At 44.1% G+C, this 17,248-nt stretch overlaps 1 protein-coding gene across 2 annotated transcripts in view; it reads left to right on the top strand.

Moving 5' to 3' along the window:
* Positions 1 to 8,821: 8,821 nt before the first annotated feature.
* CADM3 (cell adhesion molecule 3) overlaps positions 8,822 to 17,248 on the top strand; it is a 715,770-nt gene continuing 707,343 nt past the window's right edge. The window contains exon 1 of one of the 2 annotated variants that reach the window (XM_082275533.1): positions 8,822 to 9,263. In XM_082275533.1, the coding sequence (XP_082131659.1) occupies positions 9,191 to 9,263 (73 nt within the window). In that variant the 5' untranslated portion in view covers positions 8,822 to 9,190. The remainder of the gene's footprint in view (positions 9,264 to 17,248) is intronic. The other variant, XM_082275534.1, reaches the window with a different exon arrangement.

Raw genomic sequence — 17,248 nt, 5'->3', positions numbered from 1 at the left:
GCCTGCATGTCTCTACTGGGCTCCACTAAATGTATTGCAATGCAAATCGCATTGCAATATATCCCTTCCAAGATGAGCTGAAAATGGGGGTGTGATCTGGATCAACCAACTGAGTAGCATGCCTCCATCCCAAAAAGTATGCATAATACAAACAGAAAAAGATTTGCCCAGGGGACTTTAAATGAGGCTACACACTCACACACATAGAACCATGAAATTCAAATGATTTAATTTGACAATAATGAAAATAATAAATACATACAATAAAAACATGTTGGACTGATCAGTGGTGTCCATTGCAAGAAATACAGACAATATTATAAAATATGCAATAGCAGTGTGGACCTGCATTCAATGCGTATATATACATATGTTGAGCATGACAGTAGTAGCCTTGTACTGTACTGACGCGTTTCGTGAAATATGATTCGCTTCTTCAGAGTAGGTTTCTATCATGTATCTACAAAGTAAAAAATGTTATCAATAATATGACATGTGTTTGTATGGAGTGTTCAATGTGAAAAGGAGCAAACATAAAGTCTCCGTACTCACTGAGTCAGTCTCAACACGAATGCGTTGGATACGCTGGTCCATATAGACGTCTAACCCGGGAGCTGTGGAGGAGACTCCAGTGGGCGCGGGGATCGTATGGAGAGCAGGATGAAGAATGCCAATGTGTATAACCGTATACCTGTGTTAGGTTAGAGAAATCAACCCAAAGAACCAATCAGTGATGTAAATAGGGGGTAGTGTATATATAATTTTATATATATATTTATATATATATTAGTGTAAAAAATATATTCAAGTATATTAAAATATAATGAAAATGGTGATTGGGCATGGGTGATCCTGAATGGTCTAAAAAAATGCACAAAAGCTGGTATGGGTTGGGGCAATCCACAGCCATGATGTTATTAATGAAGGTGAGGGGGATTGGGTAAAAACAAAAAAATTATAAAAAATGTGTAAATGTCAAATAATAACAAAGTGCAAAACCATTGCAAAATGGAAAGGTGAAAAAAGTTGGGGAAAGCATTACCGGAAAGTGTGGATGAGCTAGTCGGGGACACTGAGAGGCTGACCCAGAAGTGACGTCTTTCAATTCGCTTTCCGGGTCACGGCAAGAAGGGGAGGAGAGCGGACGTGTGTTCGCTCTTCTCCCTCCCTTCTACCGCCGGCACCAGCCATGTCAGTCCCAGGCCCACAGATGGGCAAGCAGAGCCCAGAATACGCCAGTGCTGGGGGGTGGGAGGGGGTTGTGGTCATGTTGGATGAGTAGTGCCCCATCGTTACTGTCATGTTGGAGGTATAGTGCCCCATCATTGGTGTCATGTTGGAGGAATAGTGCCCCATTGATAGTGTCATGTTGAAGGAGTAGTGCCCCATCATTAGTGTCATATTGGAAGAATAGTGCCCCATCGATAGTGTCATGTTGAAGGAGTAGTGCCCAATCATTGGTGTCATATTGGAGGAATCGTGCCCCATCGATAGTGTCATATTGGAAGAATAGTGCCCCATCGATAGTGTCATGTTGCAGGAGTAATGCCCCATCATTAGTGTCATGTTGGAGGAACAGTGCCCCATCGATAGTGTCATGTTGCAGGAGTAATGCCCCATAATTAGTGTCATGTTGGAGGAACAGTGCCCCATCGATAGTGTCATGTTTGAGGAACAGTGCCCCATCGTTGGAGGAATAGTGTCCCATTGTTGAGTTTATGTTGGAGGAATTGTGCCCCATTGTTGAGTTTATGTTGGAGGAATTGTGCCCCATTGTTGAGTTTATGTTGGAGGAATTGTGCCCCATTGAGTTTATGTTGGAGGAATAGTGTCCCATTGTTGGTGTCATGTTGGATATTGATAAAAGGAAAGGAGCGTCCAGTGTCCAGAGAGATGCATGCATTGTGCTCCCTCCCCTCTCCTGCCGGCTGCTGCAGGGGATATGTCACAATAGAGAACCAGGAAGGGGTCATTAAACATGTAATTTACCAGCTCCTTCCTTTTCTGAATGGACAGAGTCATAGTCAGTGACATTGTAAAAAAATAAAATAAAATGATAAAAAATAATACAATTAAAATACCAAAAAATAAAAACTATTGACACCAGTGGGTGAACTTCCAGTATCGCAAGGTCACACTTGCAACCAGGCCCTGGCATTCCACCAGCATGGGGAGGCCCCAAGATGGCAGGAAGGGGGCCCACTGCAGAACTTGTGAAAGGGTCCCGCTGCGGGACTGTAATATAGGGCCCCGCAATGAGAGAAAAGGGCCCCAGGATCACTAGGAAGAGCCCCAGGCTTGCCAGGGATCCGGGGGGCTCTTCATGGTTTCTTGCACCGGGGCCCTGAAGGTTCTAGTTACACCTCTGGTGTACAGTGAAATCTTCAGTAAAATCCTGCTAAAATAATACACTTACAAATAATATAAAATACAAGCGCTTTCCAATAAAATCGTCAGGCTCACCACCTCACGTGGTGCGACTCCCTGTAATGTCACTCGTTCAGCTTCTCACCTACAATACCTACCATACATCAAGCCAATACGCTTTGGGGGAATAGATTCCCCCTTCTTCAGGGCTGTTGCTGCATACTATTTAATGGAAACAATTCCTGTAAAAAAGTTATTCTGGATCAAGGTTTCAGAAACCAGGATGCCGGCTTTAGTTGCATAGACATTGCAAAAGGCTTTGCTGCCTATGTAACTAAAGCCGGGATACTGCCATCCTGGTTTCTGAAACCTTGATCCAACATAACCATTTATGGAAATTGTTCCCATTAACCACTTTACCGCTGCTCCCTAGAGCTCTACTGCGGCAAAGTGGCTCGATAACGTCTGGCGAAGTAGACCTACGTCGCCAGACAATCCCCTCTCTCGGCGGTGCGCGCGCCGCCGGAGGCCCGCTCCCGCTGTATTCAGTCACAGCGGGAGTCGGGCCAGGGGAGGAGCGGCGGTGATCACCACCGCTCCTTCCCGATCGTCGGGGAATCGAGTGTGGAGATCCGCCCGCTTGTGTAAACAAAGCGGGTGGATCTCCTAAGTGACAGGCAGGGTCAGATTGCAGGGATCAGCATAGCTTAACATGCGATCTGTCCCTGTTTCACACAGTCACCTCCCCCCACACACGTCAGTAAGCACCAGGCATACATTAACCCCTCCCTCTCCAATAAAATTAACCCCTTCCCTGCCAGTGTCATTTTTACAGTAACAGTGCATATTTATAGCACTGATTACTGTAGTAATGTCACTGGTACCCCCAAAAGTGTAAAAAATGTCAGTCAAGGGTCCGATCTGTCCACCGCAATGTCGCAGTCCCGCAAAAAAAATCACAGATCGCCGCCATTACTCGTTAAAAAAAAAAAAACACCAAAAATGACAGAAATCTTTCCCTTTGTTAGTAAACGCAATAACTTTTGCGCAAACCAATCAAAATACGCTTATTGCGATTTTTTTTACCAAAAATATGTAGCAGAAAACAAATTGGCCTAAAATGATAAAAAATTTTGATTTTTAAATTTTTTTGGGGGGGAATTTCATATTAAAAAAATGTGAAAAATATTGTTATTTTTTCAAAATTGTCGCCCTTTTTTTGTTTATAGCACAAAAAGTAAAAATTGCACAGGTGATCAAATACCATCAAAAGAAAGCTCTATTTGTGGGGAAAAAAAGGACGTAAATTACTTTTGGGTACGGTGTTGCATGACCGCGCAATTGTCAGTTAAAGTCGCACAGTGCCGAATCGCAAAAAGTGGCCTGGACGTAAGACAGCAAAATCCTCCGGTGGTAAAGTGGTTAAATAGTTTGCAGCAACAGCCCTGAAGAAGGGGGATTCCATTCTCCCAAAATGTGTTGGCTTGATGTACAAATTGCTCCTTTTTAATAAACATTAGGATGCAGAGAAAAGGCAGCAGCCCAATCCCCAAAAGTGGGCCCATCGCCACCATCCATCATTGGGCACTATCTACTGGAAGGCATTGCTTCCTCTTTGCCCACATGAATACCCATCCAGGACCAGCGACCAATCCAGTCAGTCCATTGCGGTCTCCAACACAAGCTAGGTGTCATGTTGGAGGATTAATGCTCCATTGTTGATGTCATATTGGAGGTATAGTGCCCCATCGTTTGTGTCATGTTGGAGAAATAGTGCCCCATTCTTGGTGTCATGTTGGAGGTATAGCGCCCAATTGTTGGTGTCATGTTGGAGGTATAGTGCCCCATTGTTGGAGGTATAGTGCCCCATTGTTGGTGTCATGTTGCAAGTATAGTGCCCCATTGTTGGTGTCATGTTGGATGAATAGAGCCCCATTGTTGGTGTCATGTTGGAGGTATAGTGTCCCATTGTTGGTGTCATATTGGAGGTATAGTGTCCCATTATTGGTGTCATATTGGAGGTATAGTGTCCCATTATTGGTGTCATATTGGAGGTATAGTGTCCCATTGTTGATGTCATGTTGGAGGTATAGTGCCCCATTGTTGTCATGTTGGAGGATTAGTGCCCCATTATTGGTGTCATATTGGAGGTATAGTGTCCCATTGTTGTCATGTTGGAGGTATAGTGCCCCATTGTTGGTGTCATGTTGGAGGTATAGTGCCCCATTGTTGGTGTCATGTTGGAGGTATAGTGCCCCATTGTTGGTGTCATGTTGGAGGTATAGTGCCCCATTGTTGGTGTCATGTTGGAGGTATAGTGCCCCATTGTTGATGTCATGTTGGAGGTATAGTGCCCCATTGTTGGTGTCATGTTGGAGGTATAGTGCCCCATTGTTGGTGTCATGTTGGAGATATAGTGCCCCATTGTTGGTGTCATAGTGCCCCATTGTTGGTGTCATGTTGGAGGATTAGTGCCCCATTATTGGTGTCATATTGGAGGTATAGTGCCCCATTGTTGGTGTCATGTTGGAGGATTAGTGCCCCATTATTGGTGTCATGTTGGAGGAATAATGCTCCATTGTTGTCATATTGGAGGTATAGTGCCCCATCGTTTGTGTCATGTTGGAGAAATAGTGCCCCATTCTTGGTGTCATGTTGGAGGTATAGCGCCCAATTGTTGGTGTCATGTTGGAGGTATAGTGCCCCATTGTTGGAGGTATAGTGCCCCATTGTTGGAGGTATAGTGCCCCATTGTTGGTGTCATGTTGCAAGTATAGTGCCCCATTGTTGGTGTCATGTTGGATGAATAGAGCCCCATTGTTGGTGTCATGTTGGAGGTATAGTGTCCCATTGTTGGTGTCATATTGGAGGTATAGTGTCCCATTATTGGTGTCATATTGGAGGTATAGTGTCCCATTGTTGATGTCATGTTGGAGGTATAGTGCCCCATTGTTGTCATGTTGGAGGATTAGTGCCCCATTATTGGTGTCATATTGGAGGTATAGTGTCCCATTGTTGTCATGTTGGAGGTATAGTGCCCCATTGTTGGTGTCATGTTGGAGGTATAGTGCCCCATTGTTGGTGTCATGTTGGAGGTATAGTGCCCCATTGTTGGTGTCATGTTGGAGGTATAGTGCCCCATTGTTGGTGTCATGTTGGAGGTATAGTGCCCCATTGTTGATGTCATGTTGGAGGTATAGTGCCCCATTGTTGGTGTCATGTTGGAGGTATAGTGCCCCATTGTTGGTGTCATGTTGGAGGTATAGTGCCCCATTGTTGGTGTCATGTTGGAGATATAGTGCCCCATTGTTGGTGTCATAGTGCCCCATTGTTGGTGTCATGTTGGAGGATTAGTGCCCCATTATTGGTGTCATATTGGAGGTATAGTGCCCCATTGTTGGTGTCATGTTGGAGGATTAGTGCCCCATTATTGGTGTCATGTTGGAGGAATAATGCCCCATCAATGGTGTCATGTTGGAGGAATAGTGCCCCATTATTGGTGTCATGTTGGAGGAATAGTGCCCCATTATTGGTGTCATGTTGGAGATATAGTGCCCCATTATTGGTGTCATGTTGGAGGTATAGTGCCCCATTATTGGTGTCATGTTGGAGGTATAGTGCCCCATTATTGGTGTCATGTTGGAGGTATAGTGCCCCATTATTGGTGTCATGTTGGAGGAATAATGCCCCATCAATGGTGTCATGTTGGAGGAATAGTGCCCCATTATTGGTGTCATGTTGGAGGTATAGTGCCCCATTATTGGTGTCATGTTGGAGGAATAGTGCCCCATTATTGGTGTCATGTTGGAGGAATAGTGCCTCATTATTGGTGTCATGTTGGAGGTATAGTGCCCCATTATTGGTGTCATGTTGGAGGAATAGTGCCCCATTATTGGTGTCATGTTGGAGGAATAGTGCCTCATTATTGGTGTCATGTTGGAGGTATAGTGCCCCATTATTGGTGTCATGTTGGAGGTATAGTGCCCCATTATTGGTGTCATGTTGGAGGTATAGTGCCCCATTATTGGTGTCATGTTGGAGGTATAGTGCCCCATTATTGGTGTCATGTTGGAGGTATAGTGCCCCATTATTGGTGTCATGTTGGCGGAATAATGCCCTATCAATGGTGTCATGTTGGAGGAATAGTGCCCCATTGTTGGTGTCATGTTGGAGGAATAATGCCCCATCAATGATGTCATGTTGGAGGAATAGTGCCCCATTATTGGTGTCATGTTGGAGGAATAGTGCCCCATTATTGGTGTCATGTTGGAGGAATAGTGCCCCATTATTGGTGTCATGTTGGAGGAATAATGCCCCATCAATGGTGTCATGTTGGAGGAATAGTTCCCCATTGTTGGTGTCATGTTGGAGGATTTGTGCCCCATTATTGGTGTCATATTGGAGGTATAGTGCCCCATTATTGGTGTCATGTTGGAGGAATAGTGCCCCATTGTTGGTGTCATATTGGAGGTATAGTGTCCCATTGTTGGTGTCATGTTGGAGGAATAGTGCCCCATTATTGGTGTCATGTTTGAGGTATAGTGCCCCATTGTTGGAGTCATGTTGGAGGTATAGTGCCCCATTGTTGTCATGTTGGAGGATTAGTGCCCCATTATTGGTGTCATATTGGAGGTATAGTGTCCCATTGTTGATGTCATGTTGGAGGTATAGTGCCCCATCATTGGTGTCATGTTGGAGGTATAGTGCCCCATCATTGGTGTCATGTTGGAGGTATAGTGCCCCATTGTTGGTGTCATGTTGGAGGTATAGTGCCCCATCATTGGTGTCATGTTGGAGGTATAGTGCCCCATTGTTGGTGTCATGTTGGAGGTATAGTGCCCCATCATTGGTGTCATGTTGGAGGTATAGTGCCCCATCATTGGTGTCATGTTGGAGGTATAGTGCCCCATCATTGGTGTCATGTTGGAGGTATAGTGCCCCATCATTGGTGTCATGTTGGAGGTATAGTGCCCCATTGTTGATGTCATGTTGGAGGTATAGTGTCCCATTGTTGGTGTCATGTTGGAGGAATAGTGCCCCATTGTTGGTGTCATATTGGAGGTATAGTGCCCCATTGTTGGTGTCATATTGGAGGTATAGTGCCCCATCATTGGTGTCATGTTGGAGGTATAGTGCCCCATCATTGGTGTCATGTTGGAGGTATAGTGCCCCATTGTTGGTGTCATGTTGGAGGTATAGTGCCCCATCATTGGTGTCATGTTGGAGGTATAGTGCCCCATCATTGGTGTCATGTTGGAGGTATAGTGCCCCATCATTGGTGTCATGTTGGAGGTATAGTGCCCCATCATTGGTGTCATGTTGGAGGTATAGTGCCCCATCATTGGTGTCATGTTGGAGGTATAGTGCCCCATTGTTGATGTCATGTTGGAGGTATAGTGTCCCATTGTTGGTGTCATGTTGGAGGAATAGTGCCCCATTGTTGGTGTCATATTGGAGGTATAGTGCCCCATTGTTGGTGTCATATTGGAGGTATAGTGCCCCATCATTGGTGTCATGTTGGAGGTATAGTGCCCCATCATTGGTGTCATGTTGGAGGTATAGTGCCCCATTGTTGGTGTCATGTTGGAGGTATAGTGCCCCATCATTGGTGTCATGTTGGAGGTATAGTGCCCCATCATTGGTGTCATGTTGGAGGTATAGTGCCCCATCATTGGTGTCATGTTGGAGGTATAGTGCCCCATCATTGGTGTCATGTTGGAGGTATAGTGCCCCATTGTTGATGTCATGTTGGAGGTATAGTGTCCCATTGTTGGTGTCATGTTGGAGGAATAGTGCCCCATTGTTGGTGTCATATTGGAGGTATAGTGCCCCATTGTTGGTGTCATATTGGAGGTATAGTGCCCCATCATTGGTGTCATGTTGGAGGTATAGTGCCCCATTGTTGGTGTCATATTGGAGGTATAGTGCCCCATCATTGGTGTCATGTTGGAGGTATAGTGCCCCATCATTGGTGTCATGTTGGAGGTATAGTGCCCCATCATTGGTGTCATGTTGGAGGTATAGTGCCCCAAGGGCTGGATAAAGGCTAACAAAGGTAGAGCTTTTACAAAGCCGTATTTATGCAGATGAGGCGGGTGACGTGACGTCCCCAATCACCCAACCTGGGAGTACCTGGGACGTAGAGCTGACATTCTATTTCTAGAGGTGTGATACTAATGAGCCAATCACAGGTGCCCTCTGGTGTCTCTGCTGTATGAGACAGGTGTAGATGCCCCTGCAGGGAATACACACACAGGGTGATGTCTGCACAGCTGTTCCAGCACTGAATTACATCTGATCCACTTTCCAGAGACACAGAAAAAAAATCCCCCCCCCCTATTCTTCCTTACATCGACTCCCCCCCCTCCTTCCCTCCCCTCCACATCTCAGGGGGATCAGAGCGGACCGCACCACCAATCCCCACCTTAGAGGGGGGCAGGAGGCAGATCGGAGGAGAGCCGTGCACCATCCCTGAGCCCGCATCCTCCGCTCCCCCCCGCTCTCATGGTCCAGTCCTGCTCCCCTATTTAATTCCCTCTACTGCTGCATCATATCTGCTCTGTCACTAGTTCAGCTGTGTCCTGATAGGGGAGAACCCGATCCCCTCCGATCTCCTCCGATCCTTTCCGATCTCCTCCTCCCTGGAATAATCAGCTCTTCCCCCCCCCCCATTGTCATTCTTCTATTTCTTCTGAATGCAGTGCGAGTCTTCCCCGGGGAGAAGCTGGCCGATCCCCCCCAACCAACCACAGTCTGATCACTGAGCATTGACTTCACTTATCACCGAGGATCGTACCGGACTATTGTCTGCACACCTACCGACATGTACCTACCGGCCATCTGCCTCCTACTGGCTGTCATCGGATTATCGGGGGCCAATGTCTCCAACTATGACCGTGAGTCCAATCTACCATCTCCATCATTACTGGGAGAGAGAGGGGGGCTGACTCTATACAGGACATGTGTGTATATATATATATATATATATATAGAGAGAGAGAGAGAAGGGGGCTGATCTCTCATCATCATCTCTATACAGGACATATATATACTGTATATATATATATAGAGGGGGGCTGACCTCACCATCTCTATACAGGACATACAGTATATATATATAGAGAGAGAGAGGGGGGGCTGACTCTCATCATCTGTATACAGGACATATATACTGTATATATATAGATATATATATATATATATATATATATAGAGGGGGGCTGACCTCACCATCTCTATATAGGACATACAGTATATATATATAGAGCGAGAGAGAGAGAGGGGGCTGACTCTCATCATCTGTATACAGGACATATATATACTGTGTGTGTGTATATATATATATATATATATATAGAGAGAGAGAGGGGGCTGACTCTTACCATCTGTATATAGGACATATATACTGTGTATATATATATATATATATATATATATATATATATATAGAGAGAGAGAGAGAGGGGGCTGACCCCACCATCTGTATACAGGACATATATACTGTGTATATATATATATATAGAGAGAGAGAGAGAGAGAGGGGGGCTGACTCTCACCATCTGTATACAGGACATATATATATATATATATATATATATATATATATATATATATATATATATATATATGGGTATAGAATACAATGCAGGAGTTAGAGAATATACTAAATCTATATATGAGCATATAGAATACACTATAAGTATACATAAGGGGTGTAGTATACACTATATGTATATATAGGAGTGTAGAATATAATATATAGGGGGTTGAGATTGCAATATATGTATGTATAAATATATACATATAGGGGTTGAGAATACAGTATATGTATATGGGGGGTATACAATACAATATAGGGGTTATAAAATACAATATATGTATAATGGGGGTATAGAATACAGTATATGTGTATATATAAGCATATACAATACAATACAATATATGTATATCTGGGGTGTAGAATACTATATATGTATACATATAGGTATAGTATATAGTATATGCATATATAGGGGAGTATAGAATGCAATATAGTGGGTAAAAAATACAATATATGTATACTGTAATTGAGGGGTATAGAATACAGTATATGTATACATAAGCATATACAATACAATATATGTATATCTGGGGTGTAGAATACTATATATGTATACATAGAGGTATAGTATACAGTATATGCATTTAAAGGGGGTTTAAAATACAATGTATGTATAATGGGGGGGGGGTATAGAATACTGTATATGTATACATAGGCATATACAATACAATATATGTATATCTGGGGAGTAGAATACTATATATGTATACATAGAGGTATAGTATACAGTAAATGCATATATGGGGGGTATAGAATGCAATATAGGGGATATAAAATGCAATATATGTATATATGGGGGACATAGAATACAGTATATGTATATAGGTGGAATAGAGTAGAATATATGTATATATAAGGGTTTAAAATACAGTGTGTGCATATATATATATATATATATATATATATATATATATATATATATAGGTATAGAATACAGTATATTTCTATAGGGGTAAAATAATACAGTATAGGGGTATAGAATACTGTATATGTACAATCTATGTATAGGTAATATATAATACAGTATATGTATAGAAGGTATACAATACAAAATATGCATTGGATGTATTGAATACAGTATATGTATAGGAGGTATAGAATACAGTATATATATATAGGAGGTATAGAATACAGTATATGTATCGTGTGTGTGTATATACACTTATAGAGGCATCTAAAGACATGTGGCCATGTATATACACTACATGTGATGTCACAAACACGCATAAAATAGAGATGCCTTCATCTTTATATATATATATATATATATATATATATATATATATATATATGTGTATGTGCGTGTATGTATATGTGTGTGTGTATATATATATATATATATATATATATATACCCACACATGTATACTGTAAGTCTTGTAAACAGTGGATGGGCGAGGAGCACGCAGTGTATCTGTGTCGTACCTCCATAGGATTCATAGCCACAAGTCATCCTACGGGCTCATTTCCAGCGTTCCGCACACATTATAGTGCGATGTGTTGACATAGAATTGTGGAGAAGTTGTGTTTTGTGAAAGAAGACCGGAATGGCTAAATGGGGGTCAGCGCAGGCAGAATGCAGCAGCAGGACGTTTTGTAGCCCCCCCAATGTGTTGGCGTGAACAGGTCCTGCTGAAGACAATGGGATTGTCATGTCTCTGCATTTTGCCTGGACAATGACAGGAATGCCGGGGCGATGGATGTAGCGGAGCCCTGACCTCTTTATGAGCACAGGGGATGGATGTGGGGCTATGGTGGTATGGTTGCAGGGCAGGTTAGGGTTACCCAGCTGTGGTGGGTTACGGGTGAGCAGTTGCTGGGGGTTGTTAGCAGGTTTGGCTATGATGCGTTTGATAAGCAGTACAGCCTCGGCGTGAGATGTTTTGGTTTGGATGTATGGAAGGGAGGGGGTGGTGGTGGGGGGGGGAGGGGGTGGTGGTGCTGGGGGGGGGGGTTGCTGTAGCAGACCTCTTAATGTATGCAAACACACCCTCTTCTGGTATAGGGAACAAACTGCCACCTGTACTTTGCAGAGAGACTGTAATGAAGCACTAATACGAGCGCACTGGAAGCGTCCTAGTGGAACGTTAATGTTGGTTAATCCTTGAATCCAAGGTAGCATGGAGCTTGGTAGCTGTGGTGGAGCAACTAATCACAGCATGCCAAGGCATGTTGGGTTTTGTAGTTCCTCTGCACGTTTTACCCATCACATGACCAGCCTTTGATCTTTTTCCCCAACGTCCGCTGTGATTTGTAGTTCCTTGGTCATCGTTTCCTAACATGCGAATAAGGTGGAAATGTCTTCTTCTTCAGCCTTGATAATGTTAAACATTGACAGGTCATGCAAAGATTTGTAGTTCCACTGTAGATGCCGAGTAGTGAATCGCTTACACGACACCTTGGCTGGTTATGCTGGCATTTGTGGTTCCACCCCAACCATTTGGGGTTCTACCCCCAACCATTTGTGGTTCTACCCCTAACCATTTGTGGTTCTACCCCCAACCATTGGTGGTTCTACCCCTAACCATTTGTGGTTCTACCCCTAACCATTTGTGGTTCTACCCCAACCATTTATGGTTCTACCCCCAACCATTTGTGGTTCTACCCCCAACCATTTGTCGTTCTACCCCTAACCATTTGTGGTTCTACCCCTAACCATTTGTGGTTCTACCCCTAACCATTTGTGGTTCTATCCCTAACCATTTGTGGTTCTACCCCTAACCATTTGTGGTTCTACCCCCAACCATTTGTTGTTCTACCCCCAACCATTTGTTGTTCTACCCCCAACCATTTGTTGTTCTACCCCCAACCATTTGTGTTTCTACCCCCAACCGTTTGTGTTTCTACCCCAATCGTTTGTGGTTCTACCCCCAATCGTTTGTGGTTCTACCCCCAATCGTTTGTGGTTCTACCCCCAACCATTTGTGGTTCTACCCCCAACCATTGGTGGTTCTATCCCCAACTGATGAACCATCTAGTTGCGTTCTAACTTGGTTTAGCAATAGCTAGCAAGGGGTGCTGGGTCTTGTAGTCTTACTAAAGGCCGAAGGTTAATCATGTTTATCTTGTTCCTTTGTAAACCACCCTCTTCCATTAGATCCCAAGCCTTAACCCTTCCACCATCTGCTGCAAAGGAACTCTTAACAAACCAACTGAAGCCAGCTGAACTAATTCGTCCTTGTGTTTCCTTTCTGTGGCTTCTTCTCCCTTTGGTGGAACGAAAAACAATTTCTGTTTGTGCCTGTGATTTACGGAAAAGACAGGGGATTGGGAGTCTCACCACTCTGCAGTAGGCACGGACATTGAAAATATTTGAAATGCTCCGTGTGGGACTCGTGCCAGGATAATTAGCGGGCCAGATTAACAGAAAGTCCATTGTCAACATTCTTTTTTTTTGTGCATGGTGGGAGCTGCTTGTGTTCCTAATGCCACATTCCATCGAGCGGATGGTGGGAGATCCGTTATTTTTCAGCTTGGTAATGGGGGCAGCTCGTACGGAAGAGAGATATATAGAGAAGGTTTATTAAAATCACATTGAAAATGAGAGATGGGCCAAGTGCCGTAAGCCATAGTGACCCATCACAGTTTGACTTCCGCTGATCTGAATACAATACACTAATGTGACCTGAGCAGAATTATTCCAGTGCCCATCTTATTATATTAGTCCGGACAAGGAGCGATGATTGATTATTGGTTGCTCTGGGGTACTGCTGGTTAATCCTTGAAGTTACACGAAACTCCAGTTAAAACAATTCCATTCAAGTGTACATTCCTAACTAAAATAAGTCCCTCCTACTGTTCTCAGCCTCCTCGAAATCTCCAGATTCCTTTTTTATACTGTTGTGATCTGACCTCCTGTTATATCAGGGGTGGGGAACCTTTTTACTGCCAAGGGCCATTTGGGTATTTATAAAATCATTCGGGGGCCGTACAAAATTATCAACTTAAAAATGTGCCTGTTATATTTGGTTTAAACATTTAATTAACCCACCCCTAATGTGATGGCTGCAACTGCTTCTCTTTGGTGAGGTGTGTGATGTTAGCTGGTATTGATGATGTTGCTACTCGCAACTGGTTTTCCAGGTTTGCTTCGGTCAGTCTGGAGCGCAGTCGACTCTTTGTGGTGGTAAGATTTGAAAAGAACTGCTGGTGGGTACAGCTGGCTGGTACTGCTGGTTGGTACAGCTGGCTGGTACTGCTGGTGGATACAGCTGGCTGGTACTGCTGTGGGTACTGCTGGTTCAGGCTGGTACTGCTGGCTGGTTCTGTGCTGAGGGTACTGCTGGCTCAGGCTGGTACTGCTGCGGGTACGGCTGATTTAGGCTGGTACTGTGCTGTAGGTACTGCTGGCTGGTACTGCTGGCCGGTACTGCTGGCTCAGACTGGTACTGCTGGCTGGTACTGTGCTGTGGGTACTGCTGGCTCAGACTGGTACTGCTGGCTGGTAATGTACTGCTGGTTCTGGCTGGTACTGCTGGTTCTGGCTGGTACTGCTGGTTCTGACTGGTACTGCTGGCTCTGACTGGTACTGCTGGCTCTGGCTGGTACTGCTGGTACTGCTGTGTGTGCTGCTGGCGCGAAATGCTGGTTAGCAGCCAAGCCGCGCTGGAGGAAGAGACGATGTTTCCTGTATTGGTCACAGGCGGAGTGCATTTGATATCACTCCGCCTGTGACTCACTCGACTGTCAGAACAGAGCCGGAACTATACAGGAAGCATTGTCTCCGTTCTGACAGATCAGCTGAGAGACACAGGCTCAACTGCACGGGGGGCCGGACCAAATGACTTTGAGGGCCGCATATGGCCCCCGGGCCGTAGGTTCCCCACCCCTGTGTTAGAGGGTGGCTACCTTCATTCTTTATGGTCCCACTGTATGTAGGAGTGTAGCCACCATCTTGCTCACTCCCAAGATGAACCAAGGACTATGGGATTTATAATGTGCATACTAACCTGCGCTGCCATTTCCGATCAAATGGAAGTGAGGGGGGGGGGGGGTGAGAGGTTCCAGACCTCATGCTATAAGGAGCCAGATAAACAAAGTAGGAAACAATTTAATAAAAAATAAAGGGGTAATTAAAGCGGATCTGATCTTCACTGCATCTGAGCACCACAAATCAAAAACAATATTTAATCAATTTTTATTATTCAAAGCAAACTCCCCCATCCACCCATGTCTCTATGGTTTATTTTGTTGAGAAATCACTGTGAACCCCCCCCCCCCCCCTAGCATTTCTGCCCATGGCCATCTTGAGTAAGGGCAAATGGTTCATGTAATATTTGCTTCCTGGAATCTATCTACCCATAGCTCAACCATGCATGCAGTAGAGTGTGCTTAGCTGCAAAAATCCCTCTTCCTCCCCCGAAGACTCCTGGGATGTATGACATCATTTGCCTAGGCAAGAAACCAGGAAGTAACTGAAGAAATGTGAAAAACAAATAATCTCTGTGGAACCCCCCCCCCCCTAGCATTTCTGCCTTTGGCCATCTTGAGTAAGGGCAAATGGTTCATGTAGTATCTACTTCCTGGAATCTATCTACCCATAGCTCAACCATGCATGCAGGAGAGTGTGCTTAGCTGACCCCTCCTCCTCTCCTGAAGCCTCCTGGGATGTATGACATCATTTGCCTAGGCAAGAAACCACAAAGTAACTGAAGAAATGTGAAAAACAAATGTTTAAACTAAGTAATATGATGTACTTTATTTATTTGCTAATGATAGCAACATGCGGATTAAAAAAAATCCATGTTGATTGGGAGAGTGAAGTTCCACTTTAAGTAGTGGCTGTGTATGAATTATTTTTAGAGAATAATAATATTGTTAAGTGTCATTTTAACCTTTTTGTATTAAAACTTTGTATTTTTCTGACAAATAAAATAGTAATATATTGTAGAAGATATTTTGTTGAGCATTCGTATCTTTTTAGCTAAAGCAACATTCGAACATTTTCATACATCATCCAAAGAGGCTGATGTATGTAAATGTGTTACAAGAAAACTGTTGCCCATAGCAGATTTTGTGTTCCTTTCTCCAGTTGAGGCTAGACCAACCTTTTTCAACCGGTTTACCCCAGAGGAACCCTTAAAATAAATGTTCAGGTCTAGGGGAACCCAAGCAAAAACGTGTCATTGAGGATCAATGGAAGAATGCCCCTTACATTGGTAGTCCAGTGGGAAGATTGTCTCCTTACATTGCTGGTCAATGCGAAGATTGTCTTTTTAGATTGCTGGTCAGTGGGTATAAGGTGTCCCTATGTTGGTGGTCAGTGGGTATAAGGTGTCCCTATGTTGGTGGTCAGTGGGTATAAGGTGTCCCTATGTTGGTGGTCAGTGGGTATAAGGTGTCCCTATGTTGGTGGTCAGTGGGTATAAGGTGTCCCTATGTTGGTGGTCAGTGAGTAGAATACTTCTTACATTGGTGGATAGTGAGATGAATGCTCCGTTACATTTGTGGTCAGTGGAAAGAATGTCTCCTTACCATTTGTGGTCAGTGGAAAGAATGTCTCCTTACATTTGTGGTCAGTGGGAAGAATGTCTCCTTACATTGGTGGTCAGTGGGAAGATTGTGTCCTTACATTAGTGGTCAGTGGGAAGATTGTGTCCTTACATTAGTGGTCAGTGGGAAGATTGTGTCCTTACATTAGTGGTCAGTGGGAAGATTGTGTCCTTACATTAGTGGTTAGTGGGAAGAATGCTCCTTACATTAGTGGTCAGTGGGAAGATTGTGTCCTTTCATTGGTGGTTAGTGGGTAGAACATTTCACTTTATTGGTGGTCAGTGGGAAGAATGCTTCTTACATTTCTGATCAGTGGGAACAAGGACTCCTTACATTGCTGGTCAGTGGGAAAAATGTCTCCTTATATTGGTGGTTAGTGGATAGAACATTTACTTGCTAGTCTGTGGGAAGAATGCCTCTTACATTGGTGTCAGGGGGAAGAATGTCTCCTTACATTGCTGGTCAGTGGGAAGTTTGTCTCCTTACATTGCTTGTCAATGGGAAGATTATCTTCTTAGTTTGCTTGCCAGTGGGTAGAATGTTTCCCTATGTTGGTGGTCAGTGGGTATAACGAGTCCCTACGTTGGTGGTCAGTGAGTAGAATGCTTTTTACATTGCTGGTCAGTGGGAAGAATGTATCCTTACATTTGTGGTCAGTGGGAAGAATGTGTCCTTAAATTTGTGGTCAGTGGGAAGAATGTGTCCTTACATTAGTGGTCAGTGGGAAGAAGGAGGAGGACACACCCAAGGAGCTCTCTGTGAGATCCAGCCTTTTTTCAAGCCTGGGCCT

Source organism: Pelophylax lessonae, assembly GCF_965119305.1.
Source record: "Pelophylax lessonae genome assembly, chromosome: 13".
NCBI lineage: Eukaryota > Metazoa > Chordata > Amphibia > Anura > Ranidae > Pelophylax > Pelophylax lessonae.
Note: the sequence above shows the minus strand (reverse complement) of the source record. Positions and strands in the feature narration are given on the sequence as shown.